At 40.2% G+C, this 17523-nt stretch overlaps 1 protein-coding gene across 1 annotated transcript; it reads left to right on the forward strand.

Moving 5' to 3' along the window:
* Positions 1-1395: 1395 nt before the first annotated feature.
* lasp1 (LIM and SH3 protein 1) lies at positions 1396-16417 on the forward strand. Its single transcript, XM_082137706.1, has 7 exons — positions 1396-1623; positions 4321-4415; positions 7904-7988; positions 13064-13171; positions 14690-14780; positions 14868-14956; positions 15040-16417. Exons 1-7 carry the CDS (start codon positions 1555-1557, stop codon positions 15211-15213), a joined length of 711 nt encoding a protein of 236 aa, XP_081993832.1. The 5' UTR covers positions 1396-1554; the 3' UTR covers positions 15214-16417.
* Positions 16418-17523: the final 1106 nt, after the last annotated feature.

A 17523-nucleotide genomic window follows, 5' to 3' on the forward strand; every position in this document is an offset into this window, starting at 1 on the left:
ACTAAATCTTGGCAAAAATAAACAAATAATACATTTTAACATTTGAAATTCAATAATCAAATAAAATCACAAAAATTACCAAAAAAGATAACATTTCCACCAATACTGCCCAAGAAACAAAAAGTGAAATATATGAATATAAAAAATAAATATGAAAATAAATAAATAAAATAAAACAGTAAACACAGGACAATTCAAGAAGTAAAAATGTAAATAAAATGTTGGCACATGAATGACTTAAAAAAATTATCCCCAAACAAAAAGATGCATTTTGGTAATCATAAGCTTATAGGCTATATTCAAAATATATATTCACCAAACATATTTAATGTCAAGCTGTCAAGACGAAGTGGGAAATCTGTGTTTGTTGAACAAGTACTATGCCCCCCCCCCCCCCCCCCCCCCCCCCCAAAAAAACTGTATATGCAAGATCTGATTTTTTCTGTATAAATTTGGAACAATTACAAAACATGTAACAACTTATGATATTTATGAAAAATGCTTATGTCTTTTATCTACAATTATCTACCTTCATTATACAGTTGACAACTGTCGAATGTACATGTGGTATGATTGTGTTCACTTGTTTAGCCAACAGCTATAACAAAAAATATGGTGTAATTGAAATTTTAGTTTGGAGACTACACACTTTTGTCTAATTGACGCAAAACCTTAAAGTAGGGGGAAAAAAATACTATGGAAATCAATGGCTTCCGCCAACTGTCTGGTTATCAACATTCTTTACTAATATCTTCTTTTGTGTTCAACAGAAGAAAGAAATTCATACAGGTTTGGAACAACATTAGGGTGAGTAAATTATGATTAAATATTCTTTCCTTTTTTTTGGTGAACTATATCTTTAAAAAAAGTATTTTAGGCCTACTTTCCTGAAATGTATGTAGTTGCATATTTAGCCACCAGGTGTCGCTCAAACAAAGGGCGGCACAAAGTATAAAGCTCAAAACTGAAACAAGCGTCGGTTTCACTGTTTTGGATATAATCTGAATAGCTTGTGTGAAAACTGTCTGATATACATTATCAAACAGCAAAGACACTGTAGCTGTTTTAGTTTTATTTAAAGTTTAAATATGCTGAATGCGCATTATTTAAAAACACTTTGTTATCAGTGTTTATTCTAAAACGACATAGTTTGACTGAATACAGTATGAGGGCAGGTACACTCCCAATATCTATATCTGTATTAAGATTCGGTGGATGATGTGGTTTTAAAACAAATAAAACTGAATATAAACACAAGATACGACAAGCTTGAAGTCCTTTAACTCAAGAGCAGGGTGTTTTTTCCCCCCATTTCAAGTGATAAAGAATAAATATTTGAGAGTGAAAGACTTCCGCTGAATGCCCTTGCTTATCTGAGCGGGAGCGCGCAGCAGGACAGAGCGGCAGTGCCGTGAGCGCGCCTTCCGTGTCTGACAGCCAGCGGTGCGAACTGGACTCATCAACGGCTAGCGATCCACACCTCGCGCGTTATCTAGCAAATTCTGCTCTGCGGATCGTTTCTTCAACTCATTCCTTCGCTACTATTTCTCCAAAATGAACCCACTGTGTGGCAGATGTAACCGAGTGGTGTATCCCACGGAAAAAGTGAATTGTCTTGACAAGGTAAGGCATAACGTTACTTAGCATATGCTAGCATAGTTTAAACATCTGGCCGTGAGAATGGGGTATATTTGGATCTAGATATGTATAATACAGATTAAATAATGTGTCTTAAAGGAGATCATTTCCGATGTGGTGGCTAACTTATCGAGATTGTGAGCAGAGCGGAAACGTCTAAGCGAAGGGGCTAGTAATGCAAAGCCTTGATTGTGATAACTTCATAGCATGCTACAAGTTGTCGATGATATATTTATTTTTCTCAGTGTGTATATCGTCTGATATCGACAGAAATTTTCCGCGGAAGTCGTTATTTTTCAAACAAACGCCATCAGCCTGTTCGTGGCCTCTGTCGCGAGGAGGAGGAGGTGGTTTGTTTATGACGTGTCAGTCTGTCCTGTGGGCGACATGGACGGACCTGAAAAACCCAAAACAGCCCAAGTCCTTTCATACTCTAGTGTCTCTTAACGACAATCAAACAACTGGTTTATACACGCGGTTTGGGTTGTATATTATCTCGGGGTTTTTGTTATCTTGCCAGCTTCGCAGATATGCAACTTCGCCTGTGTACGTATGAGGCCTGTGAGTTATTTAAAACGTGGGCCAATTTTACACGTATTCCTGAAATATAGTCCAACGTTAACCGCGGTATCAGTCGGGCCTTGCATTTACATGATGTGCACATCTGTACTACATGTTTACCAACCGGCCAGAGGAAGTGTTGCTTGCTGCTCGACACGCTTTTGAAACGTTTTCTCTACTGACCCCACCCCCCTCTTAACCCATATCCTTATCGCTCTGGTTTTTTGAGTGGTGAAATCTTGAGTTTTTGAATGGCTTTAGATGCTCCAAGAGGGTGGGGTCGCCCTCCTTTATTTTCATGCAGTGCAAGTATTTGCGAGGGAGAGAAACTGGGGCGGAGTGATAATAAGTAACGCGTGTAATGGACGTTAAAAGCATATTAATCGATTGCCGACAGTCTCATTGGCCTTGAACGAAACAGCTTGAGGAATGACTACACAGACTAAGTGCGTGAATGAGGCTTGCAGTTTACGTAAGAGTAAAAGTTGAGGCGTTTGATGGCACACCTCCCACAAATGTTGTCGAAAAATAGCACTGACCCCACATACGTACACAAGTTGGTTCCTATTCATTGCCTAAAGGAAAGGCAAGTTGCTTCACACTATTCTTTTGAGGCATGTTGATGGTTCCCTCAGCTTAAAGAGAGGTCAACCATTGCTTATCATTCTGCTTCAGTGCTTAAGGTCATCATCTGTCACTCTGAAGAACATCTCAGAAGAACCGCACCCTAGAGAGGTGGTCACAAAAATGAATATTTACTCGTTGGTCAGGACACCTTTTTTTTTTTTTTTTTTTTTGTGGCGCACAGAAAGAGAAGTTAAGCAGATTGTTCAAACAGCCCTTTTCTAAACAATAGCAGAAGATGATGACCATCAAGCTTCAAAAAGAACAATAAAAACACCATAAAATAGTCAATAAGATTTTTTTTATTTAAAAGAAATTCATACTTTTATTCAGCAAGGGTGCATTAAATTGATTAACTTGACACATTTGCAATGTTACAAAAGATTTCTATTCATTGAAGAATCCTATCCTAAAAAAAAAGTCACAATTTCCACAAAAAATATCTAATAAGAAATGTTTCTTTTAAATAATCATATTAGATTATATGATTTCTGAAGGATTATGTGACACTGAAGACTGGAGTAATGATGCTGAAGATTCAGCTTTGCCATTTAAAAAAAATCTATAAGGTGTATTTTTGGTTAGGAACGAAACCTCTGCTCAAGTGTTTGCTAGCAACTTCCTCTCCTTGGTACTGCAGTAGATGCAAGACTTTGTTGCTCACACACTCATGCACATGTGATCAAACTACGACATTCCAGCTGACTGCCAAGAAAGTGTTTGATATAGAAATACAAACATACCCACGTCTAAATTGTACGCATTGCAGTTAGCATGCCTGACTGGCTGTATAGATGGAATGTAGGGTAGTGGGTCAGGTCAGTCGCCCCAGTCCATTTTCTCTGTGTGTGTGGTCTCTTATTACTGAAACACTCCCGTGGTTAACATTAACTAAGGAAGCTTCTAATCAAAGACTAGCATAAATTGCAGCTACATAGTTTGGTTTATAGCCATTTGGAGACCAATATCTCGGTAGCGTCAGTGTGTTACCCAGATCTTTCTTTCTGTTTTTCCTAATGTTGCAAGAATCTGGGAAAACTGTGATGTAACTTGCTTAGTAACCACTTGACAACCAGTGTGCTATGGGGGTTTCATATAAACTATCTTCACTCAAGACATGCCAGAGAGTCTTTAAAATGAATGCATTCACACAGAAAAAAAAAACTTGTCTTCACTCCGAATGGATGTAACCTCAAGTTGGGCTTCTTTTGCAACACATGTGGTGCCTGAGCCTGTATTTCTTTCCAAGAACAAGCACTCCATTGTTTTTTTCCATTTAATCCTCACAGCGAACCGCATAGACTTTGTAACGGCCATAGCGACTGAATTAGCAACTCTAAGGGATCTGAAGGACTTCATCTCATTTGCTCTTTTTATTTGTCTTTATCTCTCCCAACTAGGTTGCAGACAATTTCCCTGTTTTTTTTGCATACACCTCCTAATACAAACACATTTTAAAGCTTTAATCTATCATTTCTCTGTGTCTCTCTCTTTCAGTACTGGCATAAAGGATGCTTTAGCTGTGAGGTCTGTAAGATGACTCTAAACATGAAGAACTACAAAGGCTTTGAGAAGAGACCATACTGTAATGCGTAAGTATCGCTGCTCTCTGCATGTGAGTTTTCTGTGTATTGTGTGTTTGCTTATACATATTCTTAAAGTTGGCATTAAATAAAATTAACATATTTAACTTTGTAATCATTGGATCAAATTTAATAAGCCATTTCACTTGAAAATACGTCATAATACAGAAGCAAATTCAGTCACAACTTTAAAATCTTTAAAATCACAGTGAATTTCCATTCACAATCCCATTTTAGAGAATTAACTAATATAATGCAGCACTTGATGTATTGAAAAGTGGGTGTTGCATATTAAAATGAGCCACATCTAATTCGTGGTTTCTAAAACAATGTCTGAATAGCTATTTGGCTAGTGGCTAACTTCCAATAGTGGGCAACAGTGTCCAATAGCTGGCTCGGCTTAAATGATGTTTAAAAAAAATGACGTAAAATGGACATCTTAAAGGTAGAGCAAGTTAGTACATTGTAATTGAAGATAGAAAGGCAGACCCTTTTTGTCTTTTGATTTTGGAAAGGTCACGTCTGCTCACACAGTAGCTGAATTGTTCAGTCTTTTGTGGAAATGACATTGAGGGAAATTCCTATAATTTCACAACAATGACCCATACATATACATGCACAAATGAATTCACTTCTCTGGAATCCACTTCTGATCACTACTGGTCTTGTGAGTCAGATACCTCAGTTATAGCATCCCTGCCCATTCATACTTCATTAACACTCGAAGTGTTTTAATGCAGACCACCAGGCTTAGGATGGCCAGAATAAATGTATGAAGTCATAATGACCAGCTGGCATAGAAAATATGCAAATGCATCCCTTTTGTGAGTGTGTCTCACACTCATGTTCATAATACACCAGGGGACTTTAGTCTTTATTTAGCAAATTATTTATGTCTGTCCCTCTGTCTAGATCTGCTTCTTCCACTGTTTACTCAAAGATAATTTGACTAAATGAGCATGGCAGAGTAATTTCCTCTTCCGTCCAACAGATAAAGGCCTGTTTACTTCTGAGAGTGATGGTCTAATGAAAGGTCCACCAAAAGTAAAAAGCATCTGCTTCGATCACGATGGGATTGTCTGTTAACTGATATAAACATATAAATCAGCCTGAGTGCCATTTATCTGCACATGTTTGTTTACCTCGCTGTGTCTGTGATTTGAGTGAGAAATAACTTTTAGCAAAAAAAAAAAAAAAGTCTGTTTTGGACTGCATGCACAACAACAAGATATATTTTTACTTTATTCCATTGCGCCCACCACAGAAGTGTGCATATATTTTTATTTGTCAGGCTCAACTTGTTAAACTTGACACAAGGCGGCAGTAAAATAATGGCGATAACGGTCAAAGTTTGGCATCAGTCAAATTTACTAAACTTTTACCGGTAATTAGGTTGTTATAATCGCTAGAAATGACAGAGCTGTAATGTAACTTGACACAACATCATGTTAGCCAGCTAGATAGCTTTATGATGATAATTTAAATCAGCAGAAATAACAACAGCATTGTTTATTACATCACACCAAACTAAATGTTTATTTTTGCCATCAGTCCATCAGTGCTGTTATTGTTAAATACCCCTTGTAGTCAGTAATTTTATCCATTAAAACTCATCTCTGATCACCAAAATTATATATTTAAACTTTTTTTTTTCTTGAAAAAAATCTTCATGCCTTAAAATAGCTTGAATGTAACTCTGTAAGGTGATTGGTTTAAAGGTAGTTTGTGATGTCAGAAACACCAGCGATTTCATAGAAAATGCAAAGCCTTGATTGTGATAACTTCATAGCATGGTACAAGTTCTCAGTGTGTATATCGTCTGGTATCGACAGAAATTTTCTGCAGAAGTCGTTATTTTAGTATTTATTTAGTCGTGGTAGGAGTAAAGATAAACCATTAATCCTCTTTATCTCTATTATTGTCACAAAAAATAAATATATTTATAATAGAAGTTTATCAATAGCTACGGAACAACGTCTCGGTTACATATGGTAACCCACGTTCCCTGAAAGTTGAGACTTGTCTTTTGGTTTATGTTTTTGAGAGGTTTTCACTGCTGTTTTAAAGAGAAAATTCTCAGCAATGGTGTTGACTTATGCATTTGCACATGGTTTGTCTTAAAGCATATTAAAAACATAGACATATAAACAACATTAAAAGCTTGATTTTCACCAAAGGGGGACTAAAACTTTTAAAACATTTTTTACATTTAAATAAAGCTGAAATAAAATAAAATATAAATATTAGATACAAAATTAGAAACTAGAAATGTTGCCTTGGCGACTATCTAAACTAAAATAAGTTGAAGTAGCTACTAAAACGACAAACTAAAACTGAAATAAAAATAAATTAAAGCTAAATAGAAATATATTTTAAAAAATCTAATAAAAATGACAAAAGCACATAACCAAATTACTCAAATTAAAATGAAACTAAAAACATAAAAATAAAAACTACTAGCTACAAAATATATAGTAATATTATGCTAAAATAAGACTGCAGCCCATCCTTGGTGTTGAGCCCTGATCTCTGTTGGTTTTTAATTGAATGTTGTATCAGAAAATAAATCAATGGTAGCCTACTTGTTTGAAAGCATGTTTGAAACTAGTTTGTAGGTCACTACATTACTTTTTTCGAAGTATTTGGCGTAGCTTTTTGAGCAAGGAAAGATCAGTCTATATTTATTTACACTGATTTACAGAGCATGTTCTGTATTAGGCCTATGTGTTGGTTACCTGCAGCAACACAGCGTCTGTGTACTATATAGAGGTTAAATAACTAAGCAGACAGGTTGTCCTGTTGTAACCAGGAGCAGACACTGTTTTGATTGGCTCAGTTGTTGTGTTGTGAAGTATGATTCATTTTACTGAATCAGTCCTGTTAAATCCTGTCGTGGCACATTATATATTGTTATATGATTAGTGTAATAGTTCTGTTTACTACTGTATTACCAAATATATCAGTTAGTGCTGTAATTGTAATTTGTGTACTCTGTTGTAAAGTTCTGTTATTTCTGGTTCTCTAATTATGTGTTGCGTTGGATGATTGTGGTTGGGGTTGTCTCTGTCATGCTAATTTTGTGTTGCGTTGGTCTGTGAAAATAGGGCAAATAAGCTGTCTTGTTTACACAAGGCACAAATTACACTTGTGCAGCTTCACTATTCCCATACAGATCAGTGATAAGCCCATGTGGACATTTACCTACACAATCACTAATTCAGGATCTTTGTCTTTATCAGCAGCATGGTTAAAAAGTGTCCAATTTGAGTAGCCTTGATGGGTAATACAATAGCCCATTATAACAATGAGCTACAGTCAGCAGTATAAATAGTTTATGCATTAAATGTGATTTGAATAATATTATATCTAAACAAATTAATAATTAAAAATACTTTTGATTGTCATTCAACTAGGAGAAATACTGAGATGTTAATTTGCAAATCCTTATAGGATTTCAAATGCTGATGTTAACTAAAATGGCTCTGTGTGTATTTCAGACACTATCCGAAGACGTCATTCACCAGTGTTGCAGACACTCCGGAGAATCTGCGCCTGAAACAGCAAAGCAAGATGCAGAGCCAGGTACAACATGCCAATATTTGCTTTCTCTTTCTCCTCTTCTGGTGATTTCTGTTTTTTGTGGCATTGCACTCCTAAGCATGAAATAATACTCAAAGAATGCATAAGTCAAGTCAAGTCATAATCATCTCCCAGGGCTCCACCTGCACACTCAACACTGCTCTTGTGTGAGGAAGAACTATGTGGAACACAGATTCTGGTGTATCGTGACTTTTTAAAACATATATATTTTAAAATTCCCATGTTTTTTTTAGTAAGAACTATTAGGTCAGATAAACTATTATACAAGCAACAATCATCATGACATCTTATTCCACTCTCAGTTTTTACAGATGTTGTATTGACCACATTAGTAAAGATAAACCATTAATCCTCTTTATCTCTATTATTGTCACAAAAAAAAAAAAAATTATAATATAAGTTTATCAGTAGCTACGGAACAACGTCTCAGTTAGGTATGGTAACCCACGTTCCCTGAAAGAGGGAACGGTGACGTTCGTCGGAGGGATCCGACAGAAATGGGATCTTCGCAAAGAGACCAATCTACTTTGAGAGAAACTAAAGGAGCCAATGCACATGCAATAACTGCGCCAGCTGCTTCTATCGCGCAGTGCGGGTATATAATGAGTAGAAGGTGCAATGCATCTTTGGTTTTTCGCTGAGGAGCCGAGCCAGGGACCCGGCCGGGGAAGGAGAACGCTGCGAAAGCCACGACCTACCCGGAGGGAGGTAACATGTGGAGAATACATATATGGACTAGCCAAGCAGGGTAGTGCAACACATGGAAGCCTCTCGGGTGGTTCCAGCCTAATCCTAGGGGGGAAGCACACCGGCAGAGACGGCAGAGCGGGCAAGGGAAAGACACTGGCTAGGTGACAGGGTAGCCGTACCGTGGAATTTACACATATGGGGTCGCTGTAGGGACCGCCACATATGGACACCCAGCCTAGCACAGGTTCCTCAATGAATAGTGTTAGGCCTGGGATCAGACGCTCCGCAACTTCTGACTGCCGTAGGGGTGACGGAGGAACTCAACAGGGTAAGCCGTCTCTGGGGAACACACTGGAGCAAATAGACACGTGTATCTGGCCGACCAGGCGAGAATGGCATAGCAAACCGACACTTGAGCGGGCTACTGGCCACTTGGGGCGATTATACGGGAGGATATCGGCTCTACACGAAGGCTATAGAATCTATCAAATGTGTTGGGTGTCGCCCAGCCCGCAGCTCTACATATATCTGTCAGCGAGGCACCTTGAGCCAACGCCCAGGAGGAAGCAACACTTCTAGTTGAGTGCGCTCGTTACCCAAACGGGCAAGGCACGTCTTGGGATTGATACGCCAAGAAAAAAGCATCCACTTTCCAGTGGGCTAACCTCTGCTTGGAGATAGCCTTTCCCTTCTGCTGGCCTCCGTAACAGACAAAGAGCTGGTCTGAGGTCCTAAAGCTTTGCGTTCGTTCCATGTATAACCGCAAGGAGTGGACGGGACAGAGAAAAGCCAGGGCTGGGTCTGCCTTCTCCAAGGGCAGTGCTTGCAGGTTCACTACCTGGTCTCTAATGGGCGTGATAGGAACCTTGGGCACATATCCGGCCCGGGTTCTCAGGACAACGTGAGAGTCAGCCGGTCCGAATTCTAGGCACGATTTGTCGCCAAAAACGTTTGTAGGTCCCCTACCCTCTTGATAGAACCCAATGCCGTCAGGAGCACTGTCTTTATTGGCAGGATCTTTAGCTCTGCTGATTGCAGCAGTTCGAAGGGAGGTCTCTGCAGTGCGCTGAGCACCAGAGACAGGTCCCAAGAGGGTATAGAGGGGGGATGAGGCAGATTTACTCTCCTTGACCTGCTCAGGAACCTGACGATCAGGTCATGCTTTCCCAATGACTTACCTTCAACTGCAAAAGTGCAGAAGTGATGGTGCAAAAGTGATGGTGTCTACCACCGCCTGGGGTAGGTCACTTAGAACATTCGCGTCCCGTCCAGGGACCAGACATGGAGTTTCCAGAGGTCTGGACGCGGGTGCCATAGGGTGCCCAGTCTCTGAGAAAGCAGGTCCTTCCTCAGAGGAATGGGCCAGGGAGGGACTGTTGCATGGAGTACTAGTTCTGGGAACCAGGTCCGGTTGGGCCAATAGGGAGCCACTAACAGGACCTGCTCCTCGTCCTCCCTGACTTTGCACAAGGTCTGTGCAAGAAGGCTCAATGGGGGAAACGCATATTTGCATTGGCCCCGGGGCCAGCTGTGTGCCAGTGCAACTGTGCTGAGGGTTCCGTCGGTCAGGGAGAAGAACAACTGGCAATGTGACGTGTCCGGGGAGGCAAATAGATCTACCTGTGCAGCCCCGAAGCGCCTCCAAATCAGCTGGACCACCTGGGGATGGAGTCGCCACTCTCCTGGAAGCGTAAGCTGTTGTGAGAGCTCGTCGGCTGCACGATGGAGATGCTTCTGACTCCATAGGAGGAGATGGCGGGCGAGTTGCCACATGCGACTGGAGCGCAGACCAGCTTGTCAGTTGATTTACGCAACGGTCGCAGTGCTGTCCATATGGACCAGTACATGCTTGTCTCAAAGTGGCACCTTGAAGCGGCTGAGAGCAAGACGTACTGCTAGCAACTTGAGGCAATTGATATGCCCATGCAGCAGAAGCCCTGTCCACAAACCCGAAGCTGCATGCCCGTTGTACGTGGCCTCCCAGCCGGTGGCAGAGGCATCCGTGAAGACCACGGCATGCCTGGACACTTGTTCTAGAACACCTGCCCGTAGAAACGAAGGGTCCGACCACGGGCTGAAGGTTTGGCTACAATGCGGGGTAATGGAAACCCTGTAGGTGCCGCTCTGCCACGCCCATCTCGGGACCCGACTGTGAAGCCAGTGTTGAAGCATCCTCATATTCAATTTTTTTTGCCATATGCCCCAGGAGCCTCTGAAAAAGTTTCAGTGGGGCCGCTGTTCTGCGTCTGAACAGAGTCCAGCTCCATACCGAGATAAGAGATCCTCTGCGCAGGGGAGAGTTTGCTCTTGTCCCAGTTGACCTGAAGTCCCAACAGGCTGAGGTGCCTGAAGGGAAGGACTTTGTACTGATACGCCTCAAAAGCAAAGCGCAGGAAGGGCCTGTGTCGAGGAAGAATCGAGACGTGAAAGTAAGCGTCCTTCAGGTCAATCGCTGCAACCCAATCTCGGGGACGGATGCATTCGAAAATGCGTTTGAATGGGAGCTTGTGCAGGGCCCGATTCAAAACTCGCAGGTCCAAGATTGGCCGTAACCTACCGCCTTGGGTACAATGAAGTAGGGGCTGTAGAACCCTGACTTCATATCGGCTGTAGGGACCGGCTCAATCGCATTTTTCGCCAGTCGGACTTTCATCTCTGCCCGTAAGACAGGAGCACCAGTAGCCATCACTGTGGTGAACCGGATGCCCCTGAACTTGGGAGGGTGCAGGGCGATCTGAATCGCATAGCCGAGTCTGAAGGCGGCCGCACACCGGACGCGCAGCTCAGCGCCGCGTCGCGCCACGTCTAGGACAACTCTCACCTGAAAATCCGATAACATCAGCAATTTTCTGATTTCTGTAAATAAATATAAAACTAAATGTATATTGCAGCACAGGGTGAAGTCCGTATATACATTAACTACGATTTGAGACACATAAATGTAAATTTAATATAAAACTATGTAAATGGCGCTCTGTGGCGCGGCAGGATTTTGAACGCGGTCCTGAGCCGCCGCGGACAGACGCTGAAAGGCGCCGCCGGTGTGTGTACTCTCATAGAATATAATGTGTTTGAATTTAAAAGACGTGGCGCTGCGCGGCGCGCCGCCGAGCTGCGCGTCCGGTGTGCGACCCCCTTGATGGTGCGGATGAGCCAGCGGGATGGTCTGGGGAGCGCTAGCCAGGCTCCGAGAGACTGTACCAGCGGGCCCAACAGAACCACAGACGTACCGCGAGGGGCAGCGAGGTGGAGGACAGGGCCCCGACCCGAGAGGCACTGAGGCGGTTCGGAGTGGGGTCTGGGTGTGCGGTGCAACACTCACCTGGGTCCACGGGTGGACGGAGAATGCCTGGGAAGGCTTGACTGCGTTCTTGAACCGCATGCTGCTGTCTGCTGGCGATTGCAGAAGGGGATGAGAGTGGCAAGGTTTTGTAACGGTGCACACTGTCGACCTCGCCGCCTTGTGAAGAGGGGAACGAGAGTGACGAGGCATAGCGTTGTGCACTGTCATTCTCACCCTGTTGCCAAAAGGGGAATGAGAGCTGCAAGGCATAGTGTCGCAAGCTGCTATTCTGGTCCTCTTGGAGAGAGGGGAACAAGAGCGGCGAGGCATTGTTTTTTGATCCTGCTGTAGACACGCAACATGAAGGTGAGGGCTTCTTCCAAAAAGAACACTCGAAAAATTATCTTCTTTAGAAGCAAGACTGCTGGAACAGAACATGAATCAGCTCGCCTCCGAAGCGAAATGCAAAGATGCGTTGCACCTCTGCTCATTATATACCTGCACTGCGTGATAGAAGCAGCTGGCGCAATTATCGCATGCTAATGTGCATTGGCTCGTTTAGTTTCTCTCGAAGTAGATTGGTCTCTCTGTGAAAATCCCATTTCTGATGAAAGGGAACATTTGTTCCCAAACTGGCCCAATTTTTACCTTTATTTAATTTATTGCTAGCTTATTACAAAACCACATAAATCAGGTTTTAAACTGTATTTAGACCCAAATAGATTGGAAAAAAGTATTAACCTCAAGTAAAATAATTAGAAAATAAAACGGCTCATAATATTTAGATTTTTACCTTCTGAGGTTGATGATAAATGTTTTTCTAAATGTCATGATCCTGTGTTCACTCACCAATTGTTGAAAAGAAAAATGACTTAATTTGTCAATAAAGTCTGAGGGCCTTTTTACCATGTGAATTGTGGAAAATGCCAAATGTTGTTTTTTATGATTATCCATTAACTAATCTGCATTTATGCTGATATAATATAAGGGAGGGAAGTACACATCTGAACTTGTTTCAATCAAAATGAACAATTATGATTACTTGGATAATTACTATTCATTTTCGTGTGTGTTTGTGTTGCAGGTGCTCTACAAGGAGGAATTTGAGAAGAACAAAGGAAGGGGCTTTAGCGCTGTGGCTGACACACCAGAGATGCAGAGAATCAAGAAAACGCAAGACCAAATAAGCAACGTAGGTCCAACTCTTAAACAATAAATTCAAAATCATCTTCCAAAACATAGACATGGAAGCATTGTTTTGTGTTTTCTGTTAATTTTCTTTCTCGCTTGTGTTATGCCTGATATTTACGTTTGCTTTTTGTTTTGTGCCTCCCAACCTTTCTCTTCATCTCTCCAACAAACACAAACATACACATTTTATCTATCATCTTAATCTCCTTTCATTGTTTTTTAATGAATTGTTAGCAAGAAGTCATAATTATTTGACCTTGATGGAGCACTTGTTTAGTCCCACCCTTCCTCTTTTACACCACACCTGTTTGCTGAAGTATCCGTGCTGTTGCCTAGCAACATTTATGTCACCAACTTCCTTTTTGCAATGTCATTTCCTGTCAGTATGGAAGCGAGCAAGACGGCACTCTATCATCTGGCTCAGGAGACACCCTGTGGATGGTGCAGGAATTACTAGTAATTTGTCACCCCTGCTCAGAATGAAGTTTAATTAAATTAAAACCTCTTGCTGAAACCACCACTTTACAAAATGAAGAACTGTTTTCTGAGTAGTTTAATTACAAGATAGCACTGCATCAGTATTTATCATGTATTCTATTTTTATTCTATAGTCATTTCAGCCTCAACCGCTTACCCACTGCTGCAGAAGAAAACCACTCTATTTGAGGATGTGTCTGTTAAAAGTGCAGCATTGTGGTTGTCTTCATTGTTGCTCTATGATTGCTTTTAGTTTCGTGGTCAATGAAGTCATCAAACACTTCTGTTCAAAGGACACAGAGAATCTTCTCTTTTAATTTTCATAGTTTAATAAACTTTACATAAAAAAGAGAGACCAAATACAATCTATTTTGTATTTTTACACTAACTGTGTAATGTTCTATTTATCATACATTTATAAAAATATAAATTTCATCAAGTTTTTACGCATTTTTACATTTGTTCCAAAAGTATTGTACACACTGGTCACAGACACGAAAATGTACCTTTAATTTTCCCAAGCTGATTGCTCACTAAAAAAAACCACAGTCATCATGTTTTCAGGTCACTTCAAGTTTGATTTTAACATGACATAAAGCGTTGATATATAAGTGGCTGAGTTGTTTTCTTACTTTTTAATTAGTCTTTCCATTAACACCATTTCCATTTTTTTCTTCACAACAAATATTTTATTATACTTTTTCATTTGCAATAGTAACTGGAAAGTATGAAATTGTAATTTAACTCCATTATTCATGTACACATTTTTGTTGGAAATCAATGTCATATGGTGCATATGTTTATCATTTTCAACCCAGCTGCTTCCAAGACATTTGCTTTTTATGACAAATAATTCTCGCAATTTTGACTGTTATTGGGCTAAATAATGTTACTTTGGTGACATATTTTGCAGAATTCACAACGTTCAGTACATCACTAAATGTTCGTTTGCGAGGCTTTGAGATGATGAACATAATGACAACATCATAGTTACTGTTCTTTCTTCCTGTTTTGACACATTGTATATGTCTGTGTGTTTCAGATTAAATACCATGAGGACTTTGAGAAGAGCCGAATGGGAGGGGAAGGCCCACCTCAGCACCCACAGACACCACAACAAATCACAACTCCAGGTACACAATATTTGGATTGTTGTCTGGATGATCATTGCAGTCTCAATTTCCTGTGAGCCATAAAATGTGAAAATTTTTCTCTTGTAGCATATCAGCCCCCGGCAGCATCTAAGAACTATCACTATGAGCCTGAGCCTGTGCGTCAGGCCGCTGCCGCCCCTCCTCCCAGCTCTGGGGTAATAAACTCTTAAAACTCTAACACACACTGTCCCACACGCTCCTTTTCAAGTCCTTACGATCCTCTTTGCATGTGTTGCAGAAGCGCTACCGAGCGGTGTACGACTACACCGCAGCTGATGAGGACGAGGTGTCATTCCTGGACGGTGACCTGATAATGGACGTTCAGCAGATCGACGAGGGATGGATGTACGGAAGAGTGGAGCGCACCGGCCAGCAGGGGATGCTGCCTGCTAACTACGTAGAGGCCATCTGAACATAAGAGAGTGAAAGGATGAAAAGGTTGAAAAAAGAGAGAGGGGGGGGTTGCGGCAGAGACGCAGATGATTAGCCGAGTGCCATCTCACCTTTCAAGATCTCATCTTTTTCCTCTTCTATTCCTGCACTAACTGTCCTATCAGGGGTCAGCCGCTGTGACCCGGTTATGATCCAAAACAAACATAGTTCAGTATGTAATCATACACCCCAACAGCGCATACACATACTTGCATAAATAGTGAATGATTTACTCCTTTCACCCATATCTTTCTCTCTGTATGCACCACCCTGTCTATTGCTTTTGCTGTCTGTTTATCTGTTAAATACGCGTTTCCTCAGTCCTGGAAAGGTGCTGTCACAAGTGGCACTTAAGTCTTAATAAGACTCACACACACAAACCCACAAAATACATGACCACACAGGCCTCTAAAATATTCAGGGCCTGCCATAGAGCACTTCGCAGACATCTCAACAAATTTATCTTATCGGTTGCTATGACAATATGTGAAAGAATCTGGTCCGAACATCTTTTTTTTTTTATATATATTTTTAATTGTTTCATATCTTGTTTGCCATCTGTAATTGTAATGTATTCAGTACAGTTTCACATCTCATTGACTGTGTTTCTGTAACAATGCTTGAATATAAGACTTCTGGTCATTCCAATCATTCCATACGTCTGACCATTTGCATCATGTGTTGAAACTGGAATCTTAAGGGGCGAAGCCTTTTGCTACTTTCATATTCGCTCAAGCTCCTTTACATTCCGCTGGCCCTTTAGGAAATTAATTAGAATATATGAGCATGCTTTTGTTCTGCTGCTCCTGCTTTTAAAAATGACAAGGAAATAGTGATATACTTAATAAAGGGAAAAAAATAAACCATATAGTCACTTAGCGAGCGAGGAGTGGAACAGCATTGTAGAATAGAAGCAAGGAGCCCAAGCACAATTCTATGGACCATTTTTGCTTTGGATTTTAATCATTCCATTGGTTTTGTTCCATTACGGTTTTGGGGTGATCCATGTGCATAGTATGAAACTGTAAGACGTTGTTATTGATGTTTTTGTTAGTTTGATTTTTTTTTTTTTTTTTTTTCATATCATTGCTTATTCACATTGCCTTGCTGGTATTGTACGAGACGGAATTTTAATGTCAATTTATCAATATCAGTGGAATAAAAAAAATCTATTTGTATACCAAGGCAGGCGGGTTTGTCGAACGAAAGGAATTGTTAACGGTATTAGAATGTTTTAGAGCCTAGCATGTATAACTGGAAACTATGTTACTGTGCAAAGACTCTAATGAGATTCTACTGATCATTGTTCTCTAAAATGCCAAAATATAGATGCAGAGAATGATCAAAGTAAGTGTTTTGCTTTCAAACTATTTTCACTATTGTAACTTCAAAGGTGCAATATCTGGGTTACTTATTCCTCTTATTGAAAACATATCCTCAGATTTTCTTCAATATCTAGTATCGGTGTACTATCACCAATATCTCTCCAATTCACTGTAACACATTTTTAAACACCTTATTCTGCACATTATATAACCACATTATATAACTCAACGTAAGATGCTATATACTAATATCTAATATGTACGCTACCATTCAAAGGTTTGGGGTGGGCAAGATTTTTTTTCATGTATTTGAAAGCCATCATTTGCTCATTAAGGCTGCATTTATTTAATCAAAAAAGTACAGTAAAAACTGTAATATTGTGACCTTTATACATTTTTTTTCAGGATTCTTTGATGAATAGAACGTTCAAAAGAACAGCATTTACTTAAAATAGGCTTTCTTGAAATAGAAATCTTTAGAAAATTTGTCTTTACTGACACTTTTGATCAATTGAATGCATCCTTACTGAATAAAACTGTTATTTTCTTTCAAAAATAAATGTTACTGATCCCAAAGTTTGAATGGTATTGTATAAATTGGATTTCTTAAGCTCTTTCCCCTTTGTATAACAAATTTTGTAGTCCATGTTTTTTGATAAGATGAGACATAAAGGGATACAAGAAGATACTACAAATATCCAAGATTGCATAAATATCCAAATCAGATTATTTAAATACTTCAATGCTTTTTATTTTACTTAAACCCTTTTGTTTTGTCCCATCTCTTTATTCCAATACATGCTATTCTAGCTTAAATCTAACAAGGTTTAGCTAAAGTTGATTGTTCTTCTTTTACACACTGGTGGAAAATCTATGACAGTATGTATAACAAATGATCTCACAGTTAGTAATGGTCATTTTTGAATGACAAATCACCTAAAATTAAACAGGAAGGATATTGAAAG

The sequence above is a fragment of the Leuciscus leuciscus genome (assembly GCF_965113295.1).
Source record: "Leuciscus leuciscus genome assembly, chromosome: 1".
In the NCBI taxonomy this organism is placed as follows: domain Eukaryota; kingdom Metazoa; phylum Chordata; class Actinopteri; order Cypriniformes; family Leuciscidae; genus Leuciscus; species Leuciscus leuciscus.

Bases quoted from the DNA above. Each gene is read 5' to 3' on its own strand.
- lasp1 (XM_082137706.1), top strand. From the start codon at position 1,555: ATGAACCCACTGTGTGGCAGATGTAACCGAGTGGTGTATCCCACGGAA. The intron at 4,416-7,903 runs GTAAGTATCGCT...TGTGTATTTCAG, and splicing joins AAGAGACCATACTGTAATGC to ACACTATCCGAAGACGTCAT. The intron at 14,957-15,039 runs GTAATAAACTCT...CATGTGTTGCAG, and splicing joins CCCCTCCTCCCAGCTCTGGG to AAGCGCTACCGAGCGGTGTA.